The sequence below is a fragment of the Salmo salar genome, chromosome ssa15 (assembly GCF_905237065.1).
Source record: "Salmo salar chromosome ssa15, Ssal_v3.1, whole genome shotgun sequence".
NCBI lineage: Eukaryota > Metazoa > Chordata > Actinopteri > Salmoniformes > Salmonidae > Salmo > Salmo salar.
The window spans coordinates 105,183,401-105,210,995 of record NC_059456.1 but is presented as its reverse complement, the minus strand read 5'-3'; the positions used below and the strand labels follow the sequence as shown (position 1 = coordinate 105,210,995).

The following is a 27,595-nucleotide window of genomic DNA, read 5'->3' as shown; positions in this document are numbered from 1 at the left end:
AGTACGGCCAGTGCCTGTTTTGAGCACTCGGTCCTCAGTGCGTCTCCCCAGTCTTGTGAGACCGGTTCCAGCTCCACGTACAAAGCCTCCGGTGATAATCGATGGTCCGACACCTGTAGAGATGATCCATGGCACTAAGCCACTAGTGATGATCCATGGCACTAAGCCACTAGTGAGGATCCATGGCACTAAGCCTCTAGTGATGATCCATGGCCCGGAGCCTGTAGAGATAATCCTTGGCAAAAAGCCTGGAGGGATTATAAATGGTCCGGAGCCTGTAGGGATAAACCATGGCATGAAGCCTGTAGGAATAATCCATGACCCGGCACCTGTAGAGATAATCCATGGTAAGAAGCGTCCAGTGATGATCCAGGGCGCGGAACCTGTAGAGATGATCCATGGCATGGAGCCAGCAGCAACGGTCACTAGTCCGGAACCTATTATGACGCCTCCCAGTCCGGAGCCTCCAGCAACGCTCCTCAGTCCGGAACCTCCAGCGACGCTCCTCAGCCAAAGCCTCTAGCGACGCTTCTCAGTCCAGAGCCTCCGTCGACGCTCCTCAGTCCGGAGCCTCCAGCGACGCTTCTCCGTCCGGAGCCTCCAACGACACTCCTCAGTCCGGAGCCTCCAGCGACGCTCCCCAGTCCGGAGCCTCCAGCGGCGGCCTGCAGCCCAGAACCTCCAGCAATGATCTACAGTCCGGTTCCTTCGACGACGATCCACGGTCAGGTGGTAATAAAGCAGAAGGATCAGCGGGGTGGAGCGGGGAGTACGGCCCGAACCGGAGCTGCCTCCTATGCTGGAGGTTAAGGTTATGTGGACTGCATTTGAGCCGCCCTAGTCAATTATCACCCTCCCTACCCTCCCTTTTGTTTTGTGTTTTTTTTTGGTTGGTTTGTTGCATTCGGAGTCTGCACCTTTGGGGGGGGGGTACTGTCACGTCCTGACCATAGTAAGATGTAATTTTCTATAGAAGACTAGGTCAGGGCGTGACAGGGGGTGTTTTGGATTTTTCTATGTTTTCGATTTCTATGTTTGTGTTCTAGGTTTTCTATTTCTATGTTGTTGTTTTTTGGGTTGATCTCCAATTGGAGGCAGCTGGTCCTCGTTGCCTCTAATTGGAGATCATATTTAAGTATGGGTTTTTTCTTCCTGGGTTTTTGTGGGTAGTTGTTTTCCGTTTTGTCAAGTGGACCTGACGGAACTGTTGGCTGTCGTTTTGTTGTTTTGTTTAAGTGTCTTCATTAAAGAAATGAGCACTCTACACGCTGTGCCTTGGTCCCCTTTATACGACCCGCGTTACATCAAACTTCTTCCATTTAAGAACGATGGAGACCACTGTGTTCTTGGGGACCTTCAATGCTGCAGAAATGTTTTGGTACCCTTCCCCAGATCTGTGCCTCGACACAATCCTGTCTCGTAGCTCTACAGACAATTCCTTCAACCTCATGGCTTGGTTTTTGCTCTGACATGCACTTTCAACTGTGGGACCTTATTTCAACAGGTGTGTGCCTTTCCAAATCATGTCCAATCAATTAAATTTACCACAGGTGGACTCCAATCAAGTTGTAGAAACATCTCAAGGATAATCAATGGAAACAGAATGAACCTGAGCTCCGTATGCTTATGTAAATAATGTATTTCTGTATTTGCTTTGTCATTATTGGGTATTGTGTGTAGATTTCTGAGGGATGATCAATTATAGAATAAGTCTGTAATGTAAAATGTGGAAAAAGTCAACGGGTCTGTATGCTTTCCGAAAGCAGTGTATCTGATTAATGGCAAAGAGTCTCAACATAGCGTTTTGGACTCTTTTAAACATTGTGTGTTTGAGCTCTAGTCTGTGAGTCCGAATGGTTTTAGCTACAAACTATTATTATGACCCAAAAGACTCCCAAACACGTACAGTATACGTCTTGCTCTGTGACATCATCACAAGACACACAAGAGTCGTTAGACCAGGGTTCCTGAGGGACCCCCCCCCAAGGGGGGCATGTTTTGTTTTTCTGGGGGGCCCCTAGCACTACACAGCTGATTCAAATAATCAACTAACCCATCAAGCTTTGATCATTTGAATCAGCTGTGTAGTGTTAGGGCCAAAAAACCAAAATGTGCACCCCTTGAGGTGCCGAGGACCAAGTTTGGGAAACTCTGTGTTAGAAGATAAGAAGTTATTCTGCATAGATCATAGGAAATCCCAGGTCATAGTGTCTATAATACTGTAAGGGGTTCTTCTACATAGACCATAGTAAATCCCAGGTTATAGTGTCTATAATACTGTAAGGGGTTCTTCTACATAGATCATAGTAAATCCCAGGTCATAGTGTCTATAATACTGTAAGGGGTTCTTCTACATAGAAGACCATAGTAAATCCCAGGACATAGTGTTTTAATTAACATTTGTCATTGAAACTCATGCATTCAACTGTTTATTTCAAATAGTTTTGTGTCCTACTTGTAACCCTGGTTGTCCTGAACAGAACATGGTTAAACACTTCATTATGAGGCTAAATATAAGGGCTGGACAATGGAGATAAATGAAGGGTGTTAAACATAGGGGATAATTTACCTCAATACAATGTTTAGACTTCTGAAATTAAGTACAAGCAATTTAATAGAAACCTGTATTATCATTACAAATGAATGAATGGAAGCCCGTTAAAATAGTATGCTCACTCTATTAGGTAAGAGACCACGTCATTGATATGTAATGTTGATCATATAACACACCCACTCACACACAGTGATTCACACACACACACTCCTCAGTGATTCACACAAACACAACGTCTAGAGAGAGAGAGAGAGAGAGAAACAAACAAAGAAAGAGAGAAAGAAAGAAAGAAAGAGAAGAAATGGTTCTTATGTGGTTGTTTACGACTGAATGAACGGAGTGCATACCCACTGTGGGAGAGGAGGGGGTGGGAGAGGGGAGGAGAGGAGAGGAGGGGAGGAGGTGGTGGGAAAGAGGAGGGGAGGACGGGGTGGGAGAGGGGAGGAGAGAGAGGGGTGGGAAAGAGGAGGAGAGGAGGGGGTGGGAGTGAGGAGGGGAGGGGGGTGGGAGTGAGGAGGAGAGGGTGGGAGAGAGGAGGAGAGGAGGGGATGGGAGAGAGGAGAGGGGTGGGAGAGGAGGAGAGGGGAGGAGGGGTTGGGAGAGAGGAGAGGAGGGTTGGGAGAGGAGGAGAGGGGAGGAGGGGGTGGGAGAGAGGAGGAGAGGAGGGGGGTGGGAGAGAGGAGGAGAGGAGGGGGTGGGAGTGAGGAGGGGAGGTGGGGTGGGAGTGAGGAGGAGTGGAGGGGGTGGGAGAGAGGAGGAGAGGAGGGGATGGGAGAGAGGAGAGGAGGAGAGGAGTGGAGGGGTGGGAGAGAGGAGGAGAGGAGGGGATGGGAGAGAGGAGAGGAGGAGAAGGGAGGAGGGGGTGGGAGAGAGGAGGAGAGGAGGGGTGGGAGAGGAGGAGAGGGGAGGAGGGGGTGGGAGAGGAGGAGAGGGGAGGAGGGGGTGGGAGAGGAGGAGAGGAGAGGAGGGGGTGGGAGAGGAGGGGTGGGAGAAAAGAAGAGAATAAACAATTAGGAGGAAGGATGAGAGAAAAGGAAGGTATATCAAGCACCGCTCATCCTCCAGCCACAAAGGAGTTTCTAGTCTCAACATATGGATTTTATACTGTAGGTACTGTCCTAACCTGTAGTCTTTATGCTGTAGGTACTGTCCTGACCTGTAGTCTTTATGCTGTAGGTACTGTCCTAACCTGTAGTCTTTATACTGTAGGTACTGTCCTAACCTGTAGTCTTTATACTGTAGGTACTGTCCTAACCTGTAGTCTTTATACTGTAGGTACTGTCCTAACCTGTAGTCTTTATACTGTAGGTACTGTCCTGACCTGTAGTCTTTATGCTGTAGGTACTGTCCTAACCTGTAGTCTTTATACTGTAGATACTGTCCTGACCTGTAGTCTTTATGCTGTAGGTACTGTCCTGACCTGTAGTCTTTATGCTGTAGGTACTGTTCTAACTTGTAGTCTTTATGCTGTAGGTACTGTCCTAACCTGTAGTCTTTATACTGTAGATACTGTCCTAACCTGTAGTCTTTATGCTGTAGGTACTGTCCTAACCTGTAGTCTTTATGCTGTAGGTACTGTCCTAACCTGTAGTCTTCATGCTGTAGGTACTGTCCTAACCTGTAGTCTTTATGCTGTAGGTACTGTCCTAACCTGTAGTCTTTATACTGTAGATACTGTCCTAACCTGTAGTCTTTATACTGTAGGTACTGTCCTGACCTGTAGTCTTTATGCTGTTGGTACTGTCCTAACCTGTAGTCTTTATACTGTAGGTACTGTCCTGACCTGTAGTCTTTATACTTTAGGTACTGTCCTGACCTGTAGTCTTTATGCTGTAGGTACTGTCCTAACATGTAGTCTTTATGCTGTAGGTACTGTCCTGACCTGTAGTCTTTATGCTGTAGATACTGTCCTAACCTGTAGTCTTTATACTGTAGGTACTGTCCTAACCTGTAGTCTTTATACTGTAGGTACTGTCCTGACCTGTAGTCTTTATGCTGTAGGTACTGTCCTAACCTGTAGTCTTTATGCTGTAGGTACTGTCCTAACCTGTAGTCTTTATGCTGTAGGTACTGTCCTAACCTGTAGTCTTTATGCTGTAGGTACTGTCCTAACCTGTAGTCTTTATGCTGTAGGTACTGTCCTGACCTGTAGTCTTTATACTCTAGGTACTGTCCTAACCTGTAGTCTTTATGCTGTAGGTACTGTCCTAACCTGTAGTCTTTATGCTGAAGGTACTGTCCTAACCTGTAGTCTTTATGCTGTAGGTACTGTCCTGACCTGTAGTCTTTATGCTGAAGGTACTGTCCTAACCTGTAGTCTTTATGCTGTAGGTACTGTCCTGACCTGTAGTGTTTATACTGTAGGTACTGTCCTAACCTGTAGTCTTTATGCTGTAGGTACTGTCCCAACCTGTAGTCTTTATGCTGTAGGTACTGTCCTAACCTGTAGTCTTTATACTGTAGGTACTGTCCTGACCTGTAGTGTTTATACTGTAGGTACTGTCCTAACCTGTAGTCTTTATGCTGTAGGTACTGTCCCAACCTGTAGTCTTTATGCTGTAGGTACTGTCCTAACCTGTAGTCTTTATGCTGTAGGTACTGTCCTAACCTGTAGTCTTTATGCTGTAGGTACTGTCCTAACCTGTAGTCTTTATACTGAAGGTACTGTCTTGACCTGTAGTCTTTATACTGAAGGTACTGTCCTGACCTGTAGTCTTTATACTCTAGGTACTGTCCTAACCTGTAGTCTTTATGCTGACTTTCTCACTTTACTGTTGAATGATATATGAATGGTAATTGTTTCTGTTACAAAGTGATTTTCATTGTTTACCTTTTCATAAAGATGTGCAATTTTCCTTAAATTGGAAATATACTATTCTCGACCTAGACTAATAACTAGACTTAGAGAGAATGCCAAGAGTGTGCAAAGCTGTCATCAAGGCAAATGGTGGCTGCATTGAATAATTTCTCAAATATAAAATATACACTGCTCAAAAAAATAAAGGGAACACTTAAAAAACACAATGTAACTCCAAGTCAATCACACTTCTGTGAAATCAAACTGTCCACTTAGGAAGCAACACTGATTGACAATAAATTCCACATGCTGTTGTGCAAATGGAATAGACAACAGGTGGAAATTATAGGCAACTAGCAAGACACCCCCAATAAAGGAGTGGTTCTGCAGGTGGTGAGCACAGACCACTTCTCAGTTCCTATGCTTCCTGGCTGATGTTTTGGTCACTTTTGAATGCTGGCGGGGTGCTTTCACTCTAGTGGTAGCATGAGACGGAGTCTACAACCCACACAAGTGGCTCAGGTAGTGCAGCTCATCCAGGATGGCACATCAATGCGAGCTGTGGCAAGAAGGTTTGCTGTGTCTGTCAGCGTAGTGTCCAGAGCATGGAGGCGCTACCAGGAGACAGCCCAGTACATCAGGAGACGTGGAGGAGGCCGTAGGAGGGCAACAACCCAGCAGCAGGACCGCTACCTCCGCCTTTGTGCAAGGAGGAGCAGGAGGAGCACTGCCAGAGCCCTGCAAATGACCTCACAAATGTGCATGTGTCTGCTCAAACGGTCAGAAACAGACTCCATGACGGTGGTATGAGAGCCTGACGTCCACAGGTGGGGGTTGTGCTTACAGCCCAACATCGTGCAGAACGTTTGGCATTTGCCAGAGAACACCAAGATTGGCAAATTCGCCACTGGCGCCCTGTGCTCTTCACAGATGAAAGCAGGTTCACACTGAGCACATGTGACAGACGTGACAGAGTCTGGAGACGACGTGGAGAACGTTCCACTGCCTGCAACATCCTCCAGCATGACCGGTTTGGCGGTGGGTCAGTCATGGTGTGGGGTGGCATTTCTTTGGGGGGCCGCACAGCCCTCCATGTGCTCGCCAGAGGTAGCCTGACTGCCATTAGGTACCGAGATGAGATCCTCAGACTCCTTGTGAGACCATATGCTGGTGCGGTTGGCCCTGGGTTCCTCCTAATGCAAGACAATGCTAGACCTCATGTGGCTGGAGTGTGTCAGCAGCTCCTGCAAGAGGAAGGCATTGATGCTATGGACTGGCCCGCCCATTCCCCAGACCTGAATCCAATTGAGCACATCTGGGACATCATGTCTCGCTCCATCCACCAATGCCACGTTGCACCACAGACTGTCCAGGAGTTGGCGGATGCTTTAGTCCAGGTCTGGAAGGAGATCCCTCAGGAGACCATCCGCCACCTCATCAGGAGCATGCCCAGGCGTTGTAGGGAGGTCATACAGGCACGTGGAGGCCACACACACTACTGAGCCTCATTTTGACTTGTTTTAAGGACATTACATCAAAGTTGGATCAGCCTGTAGTGTGGTTTTCCACTTTAATTATGAGTGTGACTCCAAATCCAGACCTCCATGGGTTGATAAATTGGATTTCCATTGATTATTTTTGTGTGATTTTGTTGTCAGCACATTCAACTATGTAAAGAAAAAAGTATTTAATAAGATTATTTCATTCATTCAGATCTAGGATGTGTTATTTTAGTGTTCCCTTTATTTTTTTGAGCAGTGTATTTTGATTTGTTTAACACTATTTTGGTTACTACATGATTCCATGTGTGTTATTTCATAGTTTTGATGTATTCACTATTATTCTACAATGTAGAAAATAGTACAAATAAAGAAAAACCCTTGAACGAGTAGGTGTACTAAAACTTTTGACTGGTAGTGCATATGTTGAGTTTAGCAAATAACAAGGAGAGACTCCATGTCACGGATTGAAATTGAAGTGGATTTATCTTGCCACTGGGATCCTTTTTAGCGAGCAGCGGGACACTAGTTCAAGCCGAGGTACGGACAGGGACAGTGAAGGAAAAGAATACTGTTAGCAGCACAGTGACGCTGGTTACATCCGCAATCAACTTTCACCTTTGTCACAGACAAACAACAAGGGAGCATTGATCGCAGTGTGAAAATGATCTCGTCCTCATCTAGCTAGCTAGCTACTGTAGCAAGTAAGGAGTTTTTTTTAGGGACAAACAGACAGGCTTTGTACTGTACTGCAGCAAGGCAAGGCTGGATGATGAACAGTAAGGGACCCTGCAGAGAGCCCTGGGGGATTCCTTTTGTAACTGCAGTGGAGTCTGAGGTGTGACCATTGAGGTTAGTGAGGTGTAGGATTGTACTGTTGTTTCCTACTGTACTGCAGGAACAGGACGTCCCAGTGATCCAGCTGTCACCCTATTCCTTATGTAGTGCACTACTTTTGACATAGGGCTCTGGTCAAAAGTAGTGCACTAAATAGGGAATAGGGTGCCATTTTGGGACAACGCTAGCGTGTTAATAATAATCCTAAAGGGTAAGAAGACATTCAGGTTCGGATGAGCTCTCAGAACTACGGAGTGGGAAGACATGGTTAATGTAATGTACTGTAGACGAGCGGTTGTGTCCCAAATGAAACCCTATTCAGTGCACTACCTTTGCCAATGGCACTAAAGTAGTGCACATTATAGAGAATAGGGTTCCATTTGGGATGCACCCTAGATAGAAGCTTTGAACTGGATTTGTGAGCGTCTTCATAATCACGAGAGAGAGAGAGAGAGAGAGAGAGAGAGAGAGAGAGCGAGAGAGAGAGAGCGAGAGAGAGAGCGAGAGAGAGAGAGAGAGAGAGACTTCACACCAATGACAAGTGGTTCTTTAAAAAAAAAATATTCACTTAGAAATCGTCTTTTGAAGTTGATTTGATTCAGGCTCCCTTCAGGCTGCCAGCCAGGGTTCGTAAAAAAAAAAAAATCCCCTGAACTGAATTGTGTTTTGTATTACAGAGCTAAAGGGCTGTCATGAGTTCTCAGCTGCTTGGATTTAGAGGCAGTTTGAAAAGGCAGGCTGTCAGAAAAGTCAAAGCAAATGTCACAGTCAAAGTGATTATACCCTGAGGGTGGAAAAAAACAGAGTTAAAAGCTTGTAGACAGCTCTTCAACCTCAAGGTGTTGAGTTTTGAGTGTATTTTGGATTGTGTTATATAATTTATATGTTGATTTGTTTATTTTGTGAGTGAAAAGGCATCAACAACAGAAGAGAGTGTCTATTTGAGAGTCATTCTATCTGTCTACGGTCAACAACAGAAGATATAATGACTCCCAAATAGGTACTCTTCTGTTGTTGACCGTGGACAGATAAAATGAGGAATGCTTTTCCAACAGCCTTGACGTAACTCCCACATATATGCTGAGCACTTGTTGACTGCTTTTTCTTCCCTCTGCGTTCCAACCCGTCTCAATTGGGTTGAGGTCGGGTGATTATGGAGGCCAGGTGTCACGTCCTGGCCAGTATAAGGTCAATTGGTATTGTAGTTTGGTCAGGACGTGGCAGAGGGTATTTGTTTTATGTGGTTCGGGGTGGTGTTTTGGAAAATAGGGTGTTTGATTTAGTATTTCCGGGTTTTTGGTTTATGTTCTGTGTTAGCCTTGTGCCTTGCAGACTGTCAGTCGATCGTTATTTCTGTTTGTTATTTTGGTGTTCATTTTGTATTCATTAAAACGTCGAGATGAGCATTCACATACCTGCTGCGTTTTGGTCCTCTTTAACCGACGACAAGCGTGACACCAGGTCATCTGATGCAGCACTCCATCACTCTCCTTGCAGTTTAGCCATAATTATGACTTTGTGGCTGTCGTAACTTAGTGACGACGTTGTACACGAGCTCCAGCTGATTCTTGTTCATTTTCCTTATTATGCGTGACGAGTAAAGTCTAACTGTCGTGAGAAGGGACTGTCTGTCTTGGGAGCCATATAGTCAGCCGCCCACTTGTCAGGGAACTCCCCTCCTCTCCACTAACTACTGTTGTGTCTTTGGCTATGCCAGATTAAGTGATATTTCATGATCTTCTATAAAATCCTTTCTCTGTAATTAATATTACCTGATTAAGCTAATCATGTAAATGTAATTAACTAGAAAGTCGGGGCACCACGGAAGAACGTTTATAGAGCCGTTATCTTCCGAATAAACTCTTAAAATACTTAGTAATCTTTTACATCGATAGCCGTCATCTTAATCATCTTATTTTCAGTCTCATAATGAAAGTTATAAATTCTTGGTTATCTTCACGAACCCTGGCTAACAAGTTGAATCAACAATACAAAATTGGGTTTAATTATTTATTTACTAAATACCTAAACTAATCACACAGAATTACAAATACACAGAATACAAATGATGTCATACAGAAACCGTCCCTGGTGGACGGAACCTGTATGATGGCTGGTTACACAAAGGAAAGGGGGTTGGGCTTGAATGAAAGAGCGGGAAGACTTAGGAACAAAGAAACAGCAGCTATGCTATTGTAAATACATTATCTTATGCATTACTAAATTACCGCCCATTTGGAAAAGGAAAATGCAATAAATATTTACTCTGAGCTGCGCTTCGGTATATTGGTCGTAGATGCTGGCCGGGTTGGCCAACAGATCTTCCTGTCCTCGGAAGAATGTCTCTGGTGGTAAATTGGATACGTGGTGGTATCTTCGTCTGTTTGTTAGACTGGATCCATCGTCCGTCCTTTCCTAGCCCACGTCTACAGCGGCCGCTGCTAACTCAACGGCTAGGAAGTATCACTTCTGTAGTGAATAAGCTCAAAGTTCATACCATTCGCCACCAAAGCTCACACCGAGGTTGGCTTAGTTCTGTACTTGACGTGTGTCCTTCTAACGTAGAGGCTGCAGACGTCACGAACTGGAACAACGGTTATCTTTTTGTCAAAGGCTTATATAGTGGAGAGGGGGAAGGATGTGTTTCATCGTTTATAACCCCTGTCTCTTCACAGGGGTGGGCCACTGATCAAGCAGGGCACTTTCCTTATGAAAACCCAATTCTCTCATTTGGAAGCTAAAATTACATTTAATCTCCTAACAAACAATTTCAATATCAAACATTTCAATTGCATAACAATTCCATGTGACTCTGATAACTAGAGGGTGTATACTTTCCCAGGTACAGTTTATGTCGTCCTGTCATCAGTCATAATGTCTCAGATGACAACCGAACTGACATCCATACTCATTACGTTCCAAAGTATATTTCCAACTGGTTTTATTACCAAAATATGGTTCCTTTCCCCATTTGTTTGATGTTCCCAGAATCTCTATATTTAACACAGGCTATTCAGCAGTCCTTCAGTAGGGTCAGAAAGAGAGGGGAAGGGAGAAAGGTATTTATGGGGGGGTCATAAACCTTACCCACAGGCCAACGTCATGACACTACATTCAAACCAAATTGTCCTGAACAAGTAAAATTATTTGGGATCTGGACATTTAATGAGTCGGATTTAGCCCATTTTTTTTTAATCAGACATACGAGGATGAATATTACATATCATGTAAGGATATCGATTGAAATTAGACATTTATTGAGAAATATCAATACATACATGATCAGGTAATGATTACAGATTTTGATACGATTCTGAAAAGATGTGTATTCCTTCATACTTTAGTAGAAATGCTTAGATACGTCAGCATGTTGACCCTTTCCGGGGTTAGAATATTAGACAAATATACTATTACAAAAGTATGTGGAAACCCCTTCAAATCTTTCGATTCGGCTATTTCAGCCACACCCGTTGCTGACAGGTGTATAACATTTAGTACACAGTCATGCAATCTCCATAGCAAAAAAACTATGGCAGTAGAATGGCCTTACTGAAGAGATCATTGACGTTCATAGGATGCCACCTTTCCAACAAGTCAGTTTCTGCCTTGCTAGAGCTGCCCCCCCGGTCAACTGTAAGTGCTGTTATTGTGAAGTGGAAACGTCTAGGAGCAACAACGGCTCAGCCGCGAAGTGGTAGGCCACAACAAGCTCACAGAACGGGACCGGTGAGTGCTGAAGCGGTTAGCACGTAAAAATTGTCTGTCCTCTGGAAGCAACATCAGCACAAGAACTGTTTGTCGGGAGCTTCATGAAATGGGTTTCCGCGGCCGTGCAGCCACAAACAAGCCTAAGATCACCATGCGCAATGCCAAGCGTCGGCTGGAGGGGTATAAAGCTCACCGCCATTGGACTCTGGAACAGTGGAAACATATTCTCTGGAGTGATAAATCACGCTTCACCATCTGGCAGTCTGATGGATGAATCTGGGTTTGGCAGATGCCAGGAGAACTTTGCCTGCCCAAATGCATAGTGCCAACTGTAAAGTTTGGTGGATGAGGAATAATGGTCTGCGGCATGCGCATCATGTGTGTGCCTTGAACGTGTCTAACCCCAGATATCATCTTGGAGTCATACAGTAGCAGGGAGATTTCAGAGGTCCCATTACAAAGAATATCCTAGCTCCGCATGTGAAATTTATTTAGGACATGAGTATCTGGAGAATATCTACTCCTTATATTTAATAAAATGTCAGCTATCTGGAAATATATAGATAAAGGTAACCCCTGATATTGACCCCTTTCGCCCAGTGCAGTGTGTTTTTGAGTGATGGAAAGAGACGGGATTCCTAGCAGTGATTTGATTGATTTTTCTCTCTGCTCAATCCTCCTACTGTGCTAAACCCTTGGTCCTATGTGCTAAACCCTTGGTCCTATGTACTAAACCCTTGGTCCTATGTGCTAAACCCTTGGTCCTATGTGCTAAACCCTTGGTCCTATGTGCTAAACCCTTGGTTCTATGTGCTAAACCCTTGGTCCTATGTGCTAAACCCTTGGTTCTACGTGCTAAACCCTTGGTCCTATGTGCTAAACCCTTGGTCCTATGTGCTAAACCCTTGGTCCTAGGTGTGTGTACAGGATGTGGGGTTGGGAGCAGGACATAGATTTCTGTTGGACATTTGTAGATATTGGGCAATGGTCTTCTTCTGTGTCCTGTCCCTGTAGGTGTGGTGTCCTAACCCCAACCCCTTCAGTAACCCTAACCTATGTCCTAACCCTTAACCCTCATATCCTAACCCCTAACCCTCGTGTCCTAAACCCAACCCATACAGTAACTCTAACCTATGTCCTAACCCTTAACCCTCGTATCCTAACCCCTAACCCCTAACCCTCGTGTCCTAAACCCAACCCATACAGTAACCCTAACCTATGTCCTAACCCTTAACCCTTGTGTCCTAACCCCTAACCTATGTCCTTACCCTTAACCTTCGTGTCCTAACTGCTACCCTATGTCCTAACCCTTAACCCTTGTGTCCTAACCCCTACCCTATGTCCTAACCCTCGTGTTCTAACCCCTAACGTATGCCCTGTCCTCCTCCTAGGTGTAGAGTGTATCGTAGTCCTCCCAGACCCTCGTAGCTACTGGGACCCAGTGTTCGGCACCTGCGTTTTCCTCTTTTCCTTCCTCATCCCGGTGGCCATCATCAGTGTCTGCTACAGCCTGATGGTGAAGCGCCTTCGCAGCGTCCGCATCCTGTCCGGCTCCAAGGAGAAGGACCGCAACCTGCGCCGCATAACTCGCATGGTCCTGGTAGTCGTGGCAGCCTTCGTGGTCTGTTGGACCCCCGTCCAGATCATGGCTCTGGCCCAGTCATTGGGTTTCAACCTGAGTAGCCTCCTCACCATGGCCCTGATGCACTTCTGTATCGCACTGGGCTACGTCAACAGCAGTCTTAACCCAGTCCTCTACGCCTTCCTGGACGAGAACTTCAAGAGGTGCTTCAGGGAGTTCTGCCACCCGGGTCCGTTCCGCCTGGACAGCCGGCAGCAGTCGGGTCGGATGAGGAGCATCGCCCGCGAGGTGGCCTACAATTGCAAGACGGCGGATGGGAATACAAACCCCGCATGACTAGGCGTGGAGCTGCCCCTGGTCTGCCAGGAACCCCAGAACAACCACCACCAAGGGACAGGGAACTCCAACATGGAGCTCACCCAGATCACTACCCTCTAGCAGCTTGTCGGCCCCCTGGGCTGGGGCCGAACGAGGACAGACCAAGGAAGAGGACTGGAGGGGGCCCAAGGCAGGGGCAGGGGCACTGTCCGAATGGCCTGGTTGGGGCCGGATCTAGGCCGGAGCTGTTTGGAGGCCGAACAGCAGTCTAACGGACCTTCTACTAGGGACTAAGGGGCTTCTCTGTGTCTTTAGTGAACATGGATGTTATTTACATGGATGTCATGTTGTCTTTATTTAGTTGGTTTAATCATTTTCAGGTCGATTAAGTTCAGAGTTTAGGTCTGTGTGCGTCAAGGACAATTTCCGCGAATGTCAACAGTTTTTGCTCACACTTATCTCAACTCTGAGTCTGTTGATTGGATGATTAATTATGTTGTCGTTGTCATTGTTTTTCATTATGTTGTATAGATGCTTTTTTGTCTGTTTCTACGCTGTAGGTAATTACTTTAAGTGGATGTTATTAGTTTATTTCTGTTTTATTTTGTTCGAGAGAGAAACAATTTGTCTGATTCCATGGCCTTAAATACCAAACAAAGTCTGTATAAATACTATCCACTATCCTGGATAAAGTGTGTCAGTCCTTGATGGTGCTGTACTGTAAGTTTCCTTGTTTGTTTTGTATCACCTTGCAGGTGTTGTGTAGGAACGGGGCAACACATCACAACAGACACTTGCTTGTTGAAGCCTTTATTATTCATTGTTACGATGAAATAATGGCAGATGATGATGCCGCCTGATGTTCCGTGTATGAATATTTCTGCTTGTCGTCCTGTAAAAATGAAGCAAATATATTTTGTCTATAATTTGTTTGAATCCAGGCTGCATCACATCTGGACGTGATTGGGAGTCCCATAGAGCGGCGCACAATTGGCCCAGCGTCGTCTGGGTTTGGACGGTGTAGGCCGTCATTGTAAATAAGAATTTGTTCTTAACTGACTAGCCTAGTTAAATAAAGGTTAAATAAAAAAATTATAATAATTACTCTGGATACATAACATGGTGTTACCCTGGATACATAACATGGTGTTACCCTGGATACATAACATGGTGTTACCCTGGATACATAACATGGTGTTACCGTGGATACATACCATGGTGTTACCCTGGATACATAACATGGTGTTACCCTGGATACATAACATGGTGTTACCCTGGATACATACCATGGTGTTACCCTGGATACATAACATGGTGTTACCGTGGATACATAACATGGTGTTACCCTGGATACATAACATGGTTTTCCTCTATATACAGTGCCTTCAGGAAGTAGTCACACCCCTTTACTTTTTCCACATTTTGTTGTGTTACAGCCTGAATTTAAAATTAAATTGAGATTGTTTTGTCACTGGCCTACACACACAATACCCCATAGTGTCAAAGTGGAATTATGTTTTTTGAATGAAAAAAAAAACGGTATTAAAAATGAAAAGCTGAAACATCAATAAGTATTCAACCCTTTTGTAATGTGCTTAAAAAGGAACATAATAAATTGCATGGACTCACTCTGTGTGCAGTAATAGTGTTTAACAAGATTTTTTTAAGGACTACCTCATCTTTGTACCCAACACATACAATGATCTGTAAGGTCCCTCAGTCGAAGCAGTGCATTTCAAACACAGATTCAACCACAAAGACCAGGGAGGTTTTCCAAAGCTTTGCGAAGAAGGGCACCTATTGGTAGAAATAGAATATTCCTTTGAGCATGGTAAAGTTATTAATTACACTTTGGATGGTGTATCAAAACACCCAGTCACTACAAAGATACGGGCGTACTTTCTAACTCAGTTGCTGGAAAGGAAGGAAACCACTCAGGGATTTCACCATGAGGCCAATGGTGACTTTAAAACAGTTACAGAGTTTAGTGGCTGTGATAGGAGAAAACTAAGGATGGATAAACAACATTGTAGTTACTGCACAACACTAACTTAATTGACAGAGTGAAGAAAAGGAAGCCTGTACAGAATAAAATATTCCAAAACATGCATCCTGTTTGCAACAAGGCAATAAAGTAATACAGCAAAAGATGTGGCAAAGCAAATCACTTTTTGTCCTTAATACAAAATGTTATATTTGGGACAAGTCCAATAGATGACATTACTGAGTAACACTCTCCATATTTTCAAGCGTAGTGTTGGCTGCACCATGTTATGGGTATGCTTGTAATCGTTAAGGACTGGGGAGTTTTTCAGGGTAAAAAATAAATGGGTTGGAGTTAAGCACAGGCAAAATCCTAGAGGAAAACCTGGTTCAGTCTGCTTTTCAACAGATACTGGGAGATTAATTCACCTTTCAGCAGGACAATAACCTAAAACACAAGGCCAAATCTACAATGGAGTTACTTACCAAGAAGACAGTGAATGTTCCCGAGTGGCCGAGTTACATTTTTGACTTAAATCGGCTTGAAAAACACCTGAAAATGGTTGTTTAGCGATCATCAACAACCAATTTCACAGAGCGTGAAGAATATTGAAAGAATAATGGGCAAATGTTGCACAATCCAGATGTGGAAAGCGCTTAGAGACTTACTCAGAAAGAGTCACAGCTGTAATCGCTGCTAAAGGTGATTCTAACATGTATTGACTTAGTGGGTTGAATACTTATCTAATCAAGATAGATTAGTGTTTTATTTTTCATGATTTGTTTTTAACAAATGTTAGAATTCTTCTTCCAGAGTGTTTTGTGTAGTTAATTGACAACAAAACAAATTCAATTCAATCAATTTTAATCCCTCTTTGTAAAACAATGACATGTGGACAAAGTCAAGGGGTGTGAATACTTTTTGGATGCACTGTATATATAACATGGTGTTACTCTGAATATATAACATGGTGTTACTCTGTATATATAACATGGTGTTACTCTGTATATATAACATGGTGTTACTCTGTATATATAACATGGTGTTACTCTGTATATATAACATGGTGTTACTCTGTATATATAACATGGTGTTACTCTGTATATATAACATGGTGTTACTCTGTATATATAACATGGTGTTACTCTGTATATATAACATGGTGTTACTCTGTATATATAGACATGGTGTTACTCTGTATATATAACATGGTGTTACTCTGTATATATAACATGGTGTTACTCTGTATATTTAACATGGTGTCACTCTGTATATATAACGTGGTGTTACTCTGTATATATAATGTGGTGTTACTCTGTATATATAGACATGCTATATAAAAGTATGTAAAAGTATTGTTCCAATCATCTAAGACACTTGTAAAACTTCTGTATGTGTTTAGTAATCACGTTATTGGTGTATATGTACTACATGAGTCTGTTAACTCTGTGTGTACAGGGAGAATCTTTCCAAGGGTTACAAAATTCCGGTAGCTTTACCAAAATTACCAGGTCTTTCGAGAATCCCGGTTGGGTATTCCGGGAATCTTCTAACCAGGTTTTTCTAGAATACCAGGGATTTCAGGGAAAGTTACTGGAATTTTTGCAACCCGTCTTTCCATTAGTTTACATGTCCAGACCACTTGAATGTCAACAGAATATTATCAAAAATCAAAATCTAACAAAATAATTATTGCCATTATTATTAAAGAACAAAACAGTGTTTTTGCATAAATGGTTGTTGCTGTAATGAAGATTGTAACAGTATCTTTACTCGTGAACTGCATTTTACGTAGCTATTTATTATGATTAATTTGTGGTTCATTTGCTGATGAAGAACTAAGTTTATATGCTAGACCTATTTTTGTTCATGCTAAAGACATTTTATATGCTAGCCTGCTTGTTGTTGATTCTAAAGACAGTTTATATGCTAGCCAGCTTGTTGTTGATGCTAAAGACAGTTTATATCCGAGCCAGCTTGTTGTTGATGCTAAATACAGTTTATACGCTAGCCAGCTTGTTGTTGATGCTAAAGAACATTTGCAGAAGCTTGAATTTAAAAATGTTATATTTTTATCTGCATATGAATAAAATGGTTGTGATGGGAAGTATCCTTTGTTTTTTGTTTTATTCTCTCTACTAATCAGATAATGTAACCTTTATTATCATCCCGAAGCATAACCACTTAAAGGGCTAGTTCATCTAAAATTGTATTACACCAGAGCTGTAATACAATTAATACAAAAAACAATGTTTTAAGTGAAGTATTAGCTTTTGTCTGAAGCAACAATAAAAAAAGGATATTCAGAATAGAATTTGACCTATGGGCTAACACGATTTGTATACGTATGATGCCTGATAAAATATATTACTAAATATTTTCCTTAAAGTAAGCATTTCACGGTAAGGTTCCCGACCTGTTCGTCGGGTGCGACAAATACAATTTGATTTGATTTGTCGCATGCTAGAGAGTACTGTAGCTTATGCGACAAATCAAATCAAGTAGTATTTGTGCACTGCAACAGGGGAATACGTGAAATGCTCTAGCTTTATTGATCTACTGCTAGAGTAAGGTAGCTTTATTGAGCTACTGCTGAGAGTACGGTAGCTTTATTGATCTACTGCTAGAGAGTACTGTAGCTTTATTGATCTACTGCTAGAGTAAGGTAGCTTTATTGATCTACTGCTAGAGAGTACTGTAGCTTTATTGATCTACTGCTAGAGAGTACTGTAGCTTTATTGATCTACTGCTAGAGTAAGGTAGCTTTATTGATCTACTGCTAGAGTAAGGTAGCTTTATTGATCTACTGCTAGAGTAAGGTAGCTTTATTGATCTACTGCTAGAGTAAGGTAGCTTTATTGATCTACTGCTAGAGAGTACTGTAGCTTTATTGATCTACTGCTAGAGTAAGGTAGCTTTATTGATCTACTGCTAGAGTAAGGTAGCTTTATTGAGCTACTGCTAGAGTAAGGTAGCTGTATTGAGCTACTGCTAGAGTAAGGTAGCTTTATTGATCTACTGCTAGAGTAAGGTAGCTTTATTGATCTACTGCTAGAGTAAGGTAGCTTTATTGAGCTACTGCTAGAGTAAGGTAGCTGTATTGAGCTACTGCTAGAGTAAGGTAGCTTTATTGATCTACTGCTAGAGTAAGGTAGCTTTATTGATCTACTGCTAGAGTAAGGTAGCTTTATTGATCTACTGCTAGAGTAAGGTAGCTTTATTGATCTACTGCTAGAGAGTACTGTAGCTTTATTGATCTACTGCTAGAGTAAGGTAGCTTTATTGATCTACTGCTAGAGTAAGGTAGCTTTATTGATCTACTGCTAGAGTAAGGTAGCTTTATTGATCTACTGCTAGAGAGTACTGTAGCTTTATTGATCTACTGCTAGAGTAAGGTAGCTTTATTGATCTACTGCTAGAGTAAGGTAGCTTTATTGAGCTACTGCTAGAGTACTGTAGCTTTATTGATCTACTGCTAGAGTAAGGTAGCTTTATTGATCTACTGCTAGAGTAAGGTAGCTTTATTGATCTACTGCTAGAGAGTACGGTAGCTTTATTGATCTACTGCTAGAGTAAGGTAGCTTTATTGAGCTACTGTACTTCAACAACAGATGTTCTCACATTGGATGGGTTGATTAGGATTCAAACCTCTGGAACAGACTAACACGCTCTTAGAGTAGGTTTATACCCCATTAATGTACTTGGTAATGTAAACTAGTTCTTTCCCTGTAAAACAGTCATGCAATCTGGGAATCTGTTCAGTGGTCTTAATCTTGATAAAGTGCCTTCAGAAAGTATTCACAGCCCGTTGTCATAGGCGTCGTAAGGATTGGACCAAGGCGCAGCGGGTAAAGTGCTCATCTTCTTTATTTGAAGTAACGTGAACACTTAAACAAAATAAACAAAACGACGAAGCAGTTCCGTAAGGCAACACAGGCTATACAGGAAAACAACCACCCACAAAACACAAGTGAAACAAACCCCAACTAAATATGGCCTCCAATTAGAGGCAACGACAACCAGCTGGCTCTAATTGGAGGTCCTACCAAAACCAACATAGAAATAGAAAACTAGATTTAAACATAGAAATAGAAAACATAGAACCTAAACCAAAAACACTGAAACACACAAAACAAACACCCCCTGCCACGCCCTGACCAAACTACAATGACAAATAACCCCTTTTACTGGTCAGGACGTGACACCCGTGAACGTTTTCCACATTGTATTGTGTTACAGCTTGAATTTAAAATGGACTCAATTGAGTTGTGTCACTGATCTAAACACAATACCCCATAACGTCAAAGTGGAATTTTGTTTGTAGAACATTTTAGAAATGAATTAAAAATGTAAAGCTGAAAAATCTTCAGTCAATAAGTATTCAAGCATGGTGGTGGCTGTATCAGGTTAGGGGTATGCTTGTCATCTGCAAGAAAAAGGGAGTTTTTTATGATAAAAAGAAATGAAATACAGCTATAAGCACTAGTTCAGTCTGCTTTCCACCAGATACTGGGAGATTAATTGACCTTTCAGCAGGACAACAACCTAAAACACAAGGGAAAATCTACACTGGAGTTGCTTACCAAGACAACATGGAATGTTCCTGAGTGGCCTACTCACAGTTCTGACTTAAATCGGCTTGAAAATCTATGGCAAGACTTGAAAATGGCTGTCTAGCAATGATCAACAACCAACTTGACAGAGCATGAAGATTAAAAAAAATAACAATGGGCAAATATTGTAAAATCCAGATGTGGAAAGCTCTTAGAGACTTACCCAGAAAGACTCACAGCTGTAAGCACCGCCAAAGGTGCTTCTACAAAGTACTGACTCGGGGGTGTGAATACGTATGTAAATGAGTTATTTCTCTATTTAATTACAATACGTTTGCAAACATTTCTAAAAACATGTTTTCACTTTGTCATTATGGGGAATTGTGAGTAGAGGGGTATTTTTTATTTATTTAATCCATTTTGAATTCAGGCTGTAACTAGGGCTGTTGTGGTGATCATATTACAGCCACACTGGCAGTCATGAGTCAAATTCCATGTGACCTTTGAGTCACGGTGATCTCCTTTTATGCACTCTGGACATGCTTTGGTAGTACCCAACTTGCTAATGACCATCAGGTCCTAATGACCTGGTACTCAGGGCTCTACTGTCCCTCTAATGCAATTGCAATCGTAAAAAAAAAAACACATTTAAAAAAATAATCGAAACAGTAGCATATAGTACATTTAAAACTAAACTCGCTGTGATGATTAATTTGAAGAAAGAAGTTCAACAGCAAGTTGAAACAGTGTAAAACATGGCTGTTCTGGACATTGTTTCAAAGCCTAAAACAACGAAATGGATGGTGCTTTCTAAGATCATTCATTAAAAACACGCATATGCATATTAGAACTTATGCATATGTATATTAGAGCTTATCCATATGCATATGAGAGCTTAAGCATATACTTATTAGAGCTTACACATATGCATATTAGAGCTTACGTATATGCATATTAGAGCTTATGCATATTAGAGCTTAAGCATATGCATATTAGAGCTTACTCATATGCATATTAGAGCTTACGCATATTTGAGCTTACGCAAAGGCATATTAGAGCTTACGCATATGCATGGTCTTATGAGCTCAAGCCCGAAAAAAACCCCCACAGAATTAAAATTATGAAAGTGGGGTTTTACAAAACATAGCCTACTGCAGAAAAACATAAAACAAAACTTATTTAAAGATGTCTTTGGTACATAATCGGTCTAGCCTATTCTCCATTTCCCAAATTACAGCGTGTCGTGTAAAGGCACGGGGGACGAAGACCAGACACACATGTATACAAAACACAGGGTAGAAAACCCAAAACAAAAGGGCGAGGAATACCTCGAATAAATAACACAATCGCACACAATGATTAACACACGGGACGAGACCCGTAATCATCTGCACAATCCACAAGGCCAAAACAACATAGCACAGGTACTCGAACCAACAGACGTTGTGACAATAAATCGACAAGACCCTGGTGAACCAAATGGCACACTTATACAATTCCTAATCAGTGGGAATAAGGACCAGGTGTGCGTAATGAAAGTTCCGGAAGGATCCGTGATAGTCGGCTTACAATTAGTGAATTTGTATTTGATTTTAAATAGCCTAGTAATAAGGCATGTTTTTAAAATATTTGCATTACTAATTGGGTGACACATTACATTTTGCTATACAGAATACAGTGTTGTGGTATGGTCTCGAGACCACATATTGAGTGTCTCGGTCTTGAATTGGTCTCGGACAGAGAGGACTTGTCATTTCTCCCTGAGACCAGCCTAGACCAGAAGAGTAAAATAACTCAGAATTATCAGCTTCCATTCAGTCAGCTCATAAAAGCGTTTCGCAAAGACAAATATATATATATATATACACAACTCCACAGGAGGTTGGTGGCACCTTAATTGGGGAGGACGGGCTTGTGGTAATGACTGGAGCGGAATCAGTGGAATGGTATCAAATACATCAAACACGTGGTTAGCAGGTGTTTGATGCCGTTTAATTTGCTCCGTTCCAGCCATTATTATGAGCAGTTCTCCCCTCAGCAGTTTACAGTGGATTTTGAAACATTCATATCTTATGGCCTATTGAAACCTGGGTGTGGCAACCAGCTGCATTAAGTACTGCAGTGCATCTCCTCCTTGTGGACTGCACCAGATTTGCCAGTTCTGTGGATGTTACCCCACTCTTCCACCAAGTTACCTGCAAGTTCCCGGACATTTCTGGGGGGAATGGCCCTAGCCCTCACCCTCTGATCTAACAGGTCCCAGACGTGTTCAATGGGATTGAGATCCTGGCTCTTCGCTGGCCATGGCAGAACACTGACATTCCTGTCTTGCAGGAAATCACACACAGAACGAGCAGTATGGCTGGTGGCATTGTCATGCTGGAGGGTCATGTCAGGATGAGCCTGCAGGAAGGGTACCACATGAGGGAGGAGGAAGTCTTCCCTGTAACGCACAGCGTTGAGATTGCCTGCAATGACAACAAGCTCAGTCCGATGATGCTGTGACACACCGCCCCAGACCATGACGGACCCTCCACCTCCAAATTGATCCCGCTCCAGAGTACAGGCCTCGGTGTAATGCTCATTCCTTCGACGATGAACGTGAATCCGACCATCACCCCTGGTGAGACAAAACCCTGACTCGTCAGTGAAGAGCACTTCTTGCCAGTCCTGTCTGGTCCAGCAACGGTGGGTTTGTGCCCATAGGCGACGTTGTTGCCGATGATGTCTGGTGAGGACCTGCCTTACAACAGGCCTACACTACAAGCCCTCAGTCCAGCCTCTCTCAGCCTATTGCGGACAGTCTGAGCACTGATGGAGGGATTGTGCGTTCCTGGTGTAACTTGGGCAGTTGTTGTTGCCATCCTGTACCTGTCCCGCAGGTGTGATGTTCGGATGTACTGATCCTGTGCAGGTGTTGTTACATGTGGTCTGCCACTGTGAGGACGATCATCTGTCCGTCCTGTCTCCCTGTAGTGCAGTCTTAGGCGTCTCACAGTACAGACATTGCAATTTATTGCCCTGGCCACATCTGCAGTACTCATGCCTCCTTGCAGCATGCCTAAGGCACGTTCACGCAAATGAGCAGGGACCCTGGGCATCTTTATTTTGGTGTTTTTCAGAGTCAGTAGAAAGGCCTCTTTAGTGTCCTAAGTTTTCATAACTGTGACCTTAATTGTCTACCGTCTGTAAGCTGCTAGTGTCTTAACGACCGTTCCACAGGTGCATGTTCATTAATTGTTTATGGTTAATGGGAAACAGTGTTTAAATGCTTTACAATGAAGATCTGTAAAGTTATTTGGATTTTTACGAATTATCTTTGAAAGACAGGGACCTGAAAAAGGGACGCTTCTTTTTTTGCTGAGTTTAGCATATACAGGTTAGTGCAGGTGTGAACCTATAGGCCTTCAGTGGTGAACCTATAGACCTTCAGTGTGTGACAGGTTAGTACAGTGGTGACCCTATAGGCTCAGTTGGTAGAGCTATGGTTCAGTGTGAACGACAGGGTTGTACAGGGTTCGAACCTACGGGGCCTTCAGTGCATGACAGGTTAGTACAGTGGTGAACCTATAGACCTTCAGTGGATGACAGGTTGTAGGGTGAACCATGGTCTTCAGTTGTGACTTAGTAAGTGGTGAACTATAGCCTTCAGTGGATGACAGGTTAGAGTGAACCATAGGCCTTCAGTGGTGAACTATAGACCTCAGTGTACATGTAAAATGTGGTGAACCTATAGACCTTCAGTGTGTGACAGGTTAGTACAGTGGTGAACCTATAGACCTTCAGTGGATGACAGGTTAGTACAGTGGTGAACCTATAGGCCTTCAGTGGGTGACAGGTTAGTACAGTGGTGAACCTATAGACCTTCAGTGGATGACAGGTTAGTACAGTGGTGAACCTATAGGTCTTCAGTGTGTGACAGGTTAGTAGAGTGGTGACCATACAGTGGTGAACCTATAGACCTTCAGTGGATGACAGGTTAGTACAGTGGTGAACCTATAGGCCTTCAGTGTGTGACAGGTTAGTAGAGTGGTGAACCTATAGGCCTTCAGTGGTGAACCTATAGACCTTCAGTGGATGACAGGTTAGTACAGTGGTGAACCTATAGACCTTCAGTGGATGACAGGCTCGTAATGCTGAAAGGACAGCAAGTGTTATACCAGCACACTCATGGAGGAGAGAGCATTTTTAGTACAACACAAAGGGCCAGATGTGCAGTGGAGGCTATACGCAGCTATACCCACGTTATTTTCAGTGGGCGTTGCCTATACTCACTTCTTAATCCCTTCTGTTGCGTATCAAAGTAGTCTAGCGGAGGTATACAACTTATCGATTATGAAATCAAGAACAAAACACCTGAAATATATTCACATGTGTGCCGCACACATGGCCTAGTTTCAGTGGAATGTCATCTGCAGGCAGCGGGAGAGCACAGCTCTCAACTGGTTGTCGCATGGAGCAGATCACAGAAGAATGACATCGGTAGCCGGTAGGGCAGGAAAGACCTTTCAACTTATGATATCTATGTAACGGTCGTCGTAAGATGGAGAAGTGGACCAAAGCGCAGCGTGGAAAGTGCTCATGATTCTTTATTATCACAACACACTCAAACAAAATCACAAAAGGCGAAAAATGAAAACGTACAGTTCTGTCAGGCAACAGAGGCTAAACAGGAAACAACCTCCCACAAACACAGGAAGAAAACAGGCTACCTAAGTATGATTCCCAATCAGAGACAACGATAGACAGCTGCCTCTGATTGGGAATCACACTGGCCCAAAAACAAAGAAACAGAAAACATAGATTTTCCCACCCGAGTCACACCCTGACCTAACCAAACATAGAGAATAAATAAGGATCTCTACGTTCAGGGTGTGACAATCTAAAGTGACGTGAAAAAGTATTTGCCCCCTTTTCTAATTTTCTCTACTTTTGCATATTTTTTTTAATACTTAATGTTTCCTCAACTAAAACCTAATATTAGGTAAAGGGAACCTGAGTGAACAAATAATGCAGCTATTACAGACTTATTTCATAAACAAGTAATGCAACACCCGATGCCCCTTGTGTGAAAGAGTAATTACCCCCATTACAATCAATAACTGGTTGTTCCACCTTTAGCTGCAATGACCGCAACCAAACACTTCCTGTAGTTGTTGATCAGTCTCTCACGTCACTGTGGAGGAAGTTGGCCCACTCTTCCATACAGAACTGCTTTAACTCAGAGACATTTGTGGCTTTTCAATCATGAGCTGCTCCTTTCATGTCCTGCCACAACATCTCAATTAGAATTAGGTCTGGACTTTGACTGGGCCATTCCAAAACGTAAAAATGTGTTACTTTTTCGCCATTTCCATGTTGACATGATCGTGTGTTTTGGATCGTTGTCTTGCTACATGACCCAGCTGTGTTTCAGCTTCAGCTCACAGACCGATGGCCTGATATTCTCCTGTAGAATTCTCTGATACAGAGCAGACTTCCATGGTTCCTTCTATTAAGGCAAGTCGTCCAGGTCCCGAGGCAGTAAAACATCCCCAAACCACCACACTACCACCACCATGCTTAAGGTTCTTACTGTGGAATGCAGTGTTGGGTTTTTGCCAGGGACCCGTGTCGTTCAAAAAGTTATACTTTTGACTCGTCTGTCCATAGAACATTCTTCCCAAGAGTCTTGATGATCATCCAGGTGATTTTTGGAAAACTGGAGTGAACTTTTTTTGGACTTCCATCTTTTCTCACCTGGAGAACGATGATGGTAAGAGATGAGAACAGTGCCGTGATCTAAGAGGGAGAGGTGACAGGAATGAGAGAGGCAATATACTCTTCCAGGTGGGTTACAAGAGGAATCACAGACATACTGTACATTTTGTCAAAACTGTATTGGTGTGAGGTGTTCATACACATGTATACATTCACACGGACACACACTCTAGCATCTCTCCCCCTTTCTCTTTCTTTCCCTCTACAGGGAGTATAAAGACATCCCTCTTCCCCTCTACAGGGAGGATAAAGACATCCCTCTTCCCCTCTACAGGGAGGATAAAGACATCCCTCTTCCCCTCTACAGGGAGGATAAAGACATCCCTCTTCCCCTCTACAGGGAGGATAAAGACATCCCTCTTCCCCTCTACAGGGAGGATAAAGACATCCCTCTTCCCCTCTACAGGGAGGATAAAGACATCCCTCTTCACCTCTACAGGGGGATAAAGACATCCCTCTTCCCCTCTACAGGGAGGATAAAGACATCCCTCTTCCCCTCTACAGGGAGGATAAAGACATCCCTCTTCCCCTCTACGGGGAGGATAAAGACATCCCTCTTCACCTCTACAGACATCCCTCTTCCCCTCTACAGGGAGTATAAAGACATCCCTCTTCCCCTCTACAGGGAGGATAAAGACATCCCTCTTCCCCTCTACAGGGAGGATAAAGACATCCCTCTTCCCCTCTACGGGGAGGATAAAGACATCCCTCTTCACCTCTACAGACATCCCTCTTCCCCTCTACAGGGAGGATAAAGACATCATCTCTGTCTGTTACTAGGAGGGTGTTGCTGTCTTTATCTCTCACTGATCATCTCTGTCTGTTACTAGGAGGGTGTTGCTGTCTTTATCTCTCACTGATCATCTCTGTCTGTTACTAGGAGGGTGTTGCTGTCTTTATCTCTCACTGATCATCTCTGTCTGTTACTAGGAGGGTGTTGCTGTCTTTATCTCTCACTTATCATCTCTGTCTGTTACTAGGAGGGTGTTGCTGTCTTTATCTCTCACTGATCATCTCTGTCTGTTACTAGGAGGGTGTTGCTGTCTTTATCTCTCACTGATCATCTCTGTCTGTTACTAGGAGGGTGTTGCTGTCTTTATCTCTCACTGATCATCTCTGTCTGTTACTAGCAGGGTGTTCCTGTCTTTATCTCTCACTGATCATCTCTGTCATGTTCTCCCATTCCCTCGCTCCCTCCCTCCCCTTTCTCTCTTTCTCTCTCTCTCTCCCCCTCCTCTCCCTCTCTCTTTCTCTCTTCGTAGCGTAAAGGCTGTTTATACTGTAATGAGCTCCACTTCACTGATCATAGTCATCAGGACAACCTACGCTGGTGGAATACAAACGGCGGTGGCGATGCGTAACGGACAGTCCTGGAGGGTGATATACTGCACCGACCTGCCGTTGTTGTTCACTGGAGTCTAATGAAACCTCTCATTCAGGAGCGGGCAACAGGAAATAACATTTCAACAAAAAAAGGGAAGAAAGAGGTGGAGTCACGGCAAGTGGAGGAGAGCAAGTCTCCGTCTGTCTTCGTGACCTCATTATGACCTCACGCTACCAGTACAACTCTATCTCAGTGATGCTGTGTTGATGAAGTCGTTCAGTACTCGCTTTTCCATCTCGTTATGATGAATCATAGTTTCCTACTGATTGGTTTGTTAATTGTTTGTGGATAGTGTTAGTGTGTGGTTGATTTACAGTTAAAGTGCATTGGGGAAAATATTCAGTCCCCTTGACTTTTTCCACATATTGTTATGTTTACAGCCTTATTCGAAAAAATGGATTCAATTGTTTTTTCCCCCCCTCATCAATCTACACACAATACCTCATAATGACAAAGCAAAAACATGTTTTTAGATATTTGTGCAAACGTATTAAAAAATGAAAAAATGAAATATTACATTTACGTAAGTATTCAGACTCTTTACTCAGTACCTTGTAGAAGCACCTTTGGCAGCGATTACATCCTCAAGTCTTCTTGGGTATGATGCTACAAGCTTGGT

The 27,595-nt window shown here is 43.2% G+C and overlaps 1 protein-coding gene across 1 annotated transcript in view; it reads left to right on the top strand.

Annotated features, from left to right (window-relative positions):
• LOC106572940 (nociceptin receptor) overlaps window positions 1-14,861 on the top strand; it is a 57,134-nt gene extending 42,273 nt beyond the window's left edge. The window contains exon 4 of the mRNA XM_014147532.2: window positions 12,787-14,861. Within this exon, the coding sequence (XP_014003007.1) occupies window positions 12,787-13,313 (527 nt within the window). The 3' untranslated portion in view covers window positions 13,314-14,861. The remainder of the gene's footprint in view (window positions 1-12,786) is intronic.
• Window positions 14,862-27,595: the final 12,734 nt, after the last annotated feature.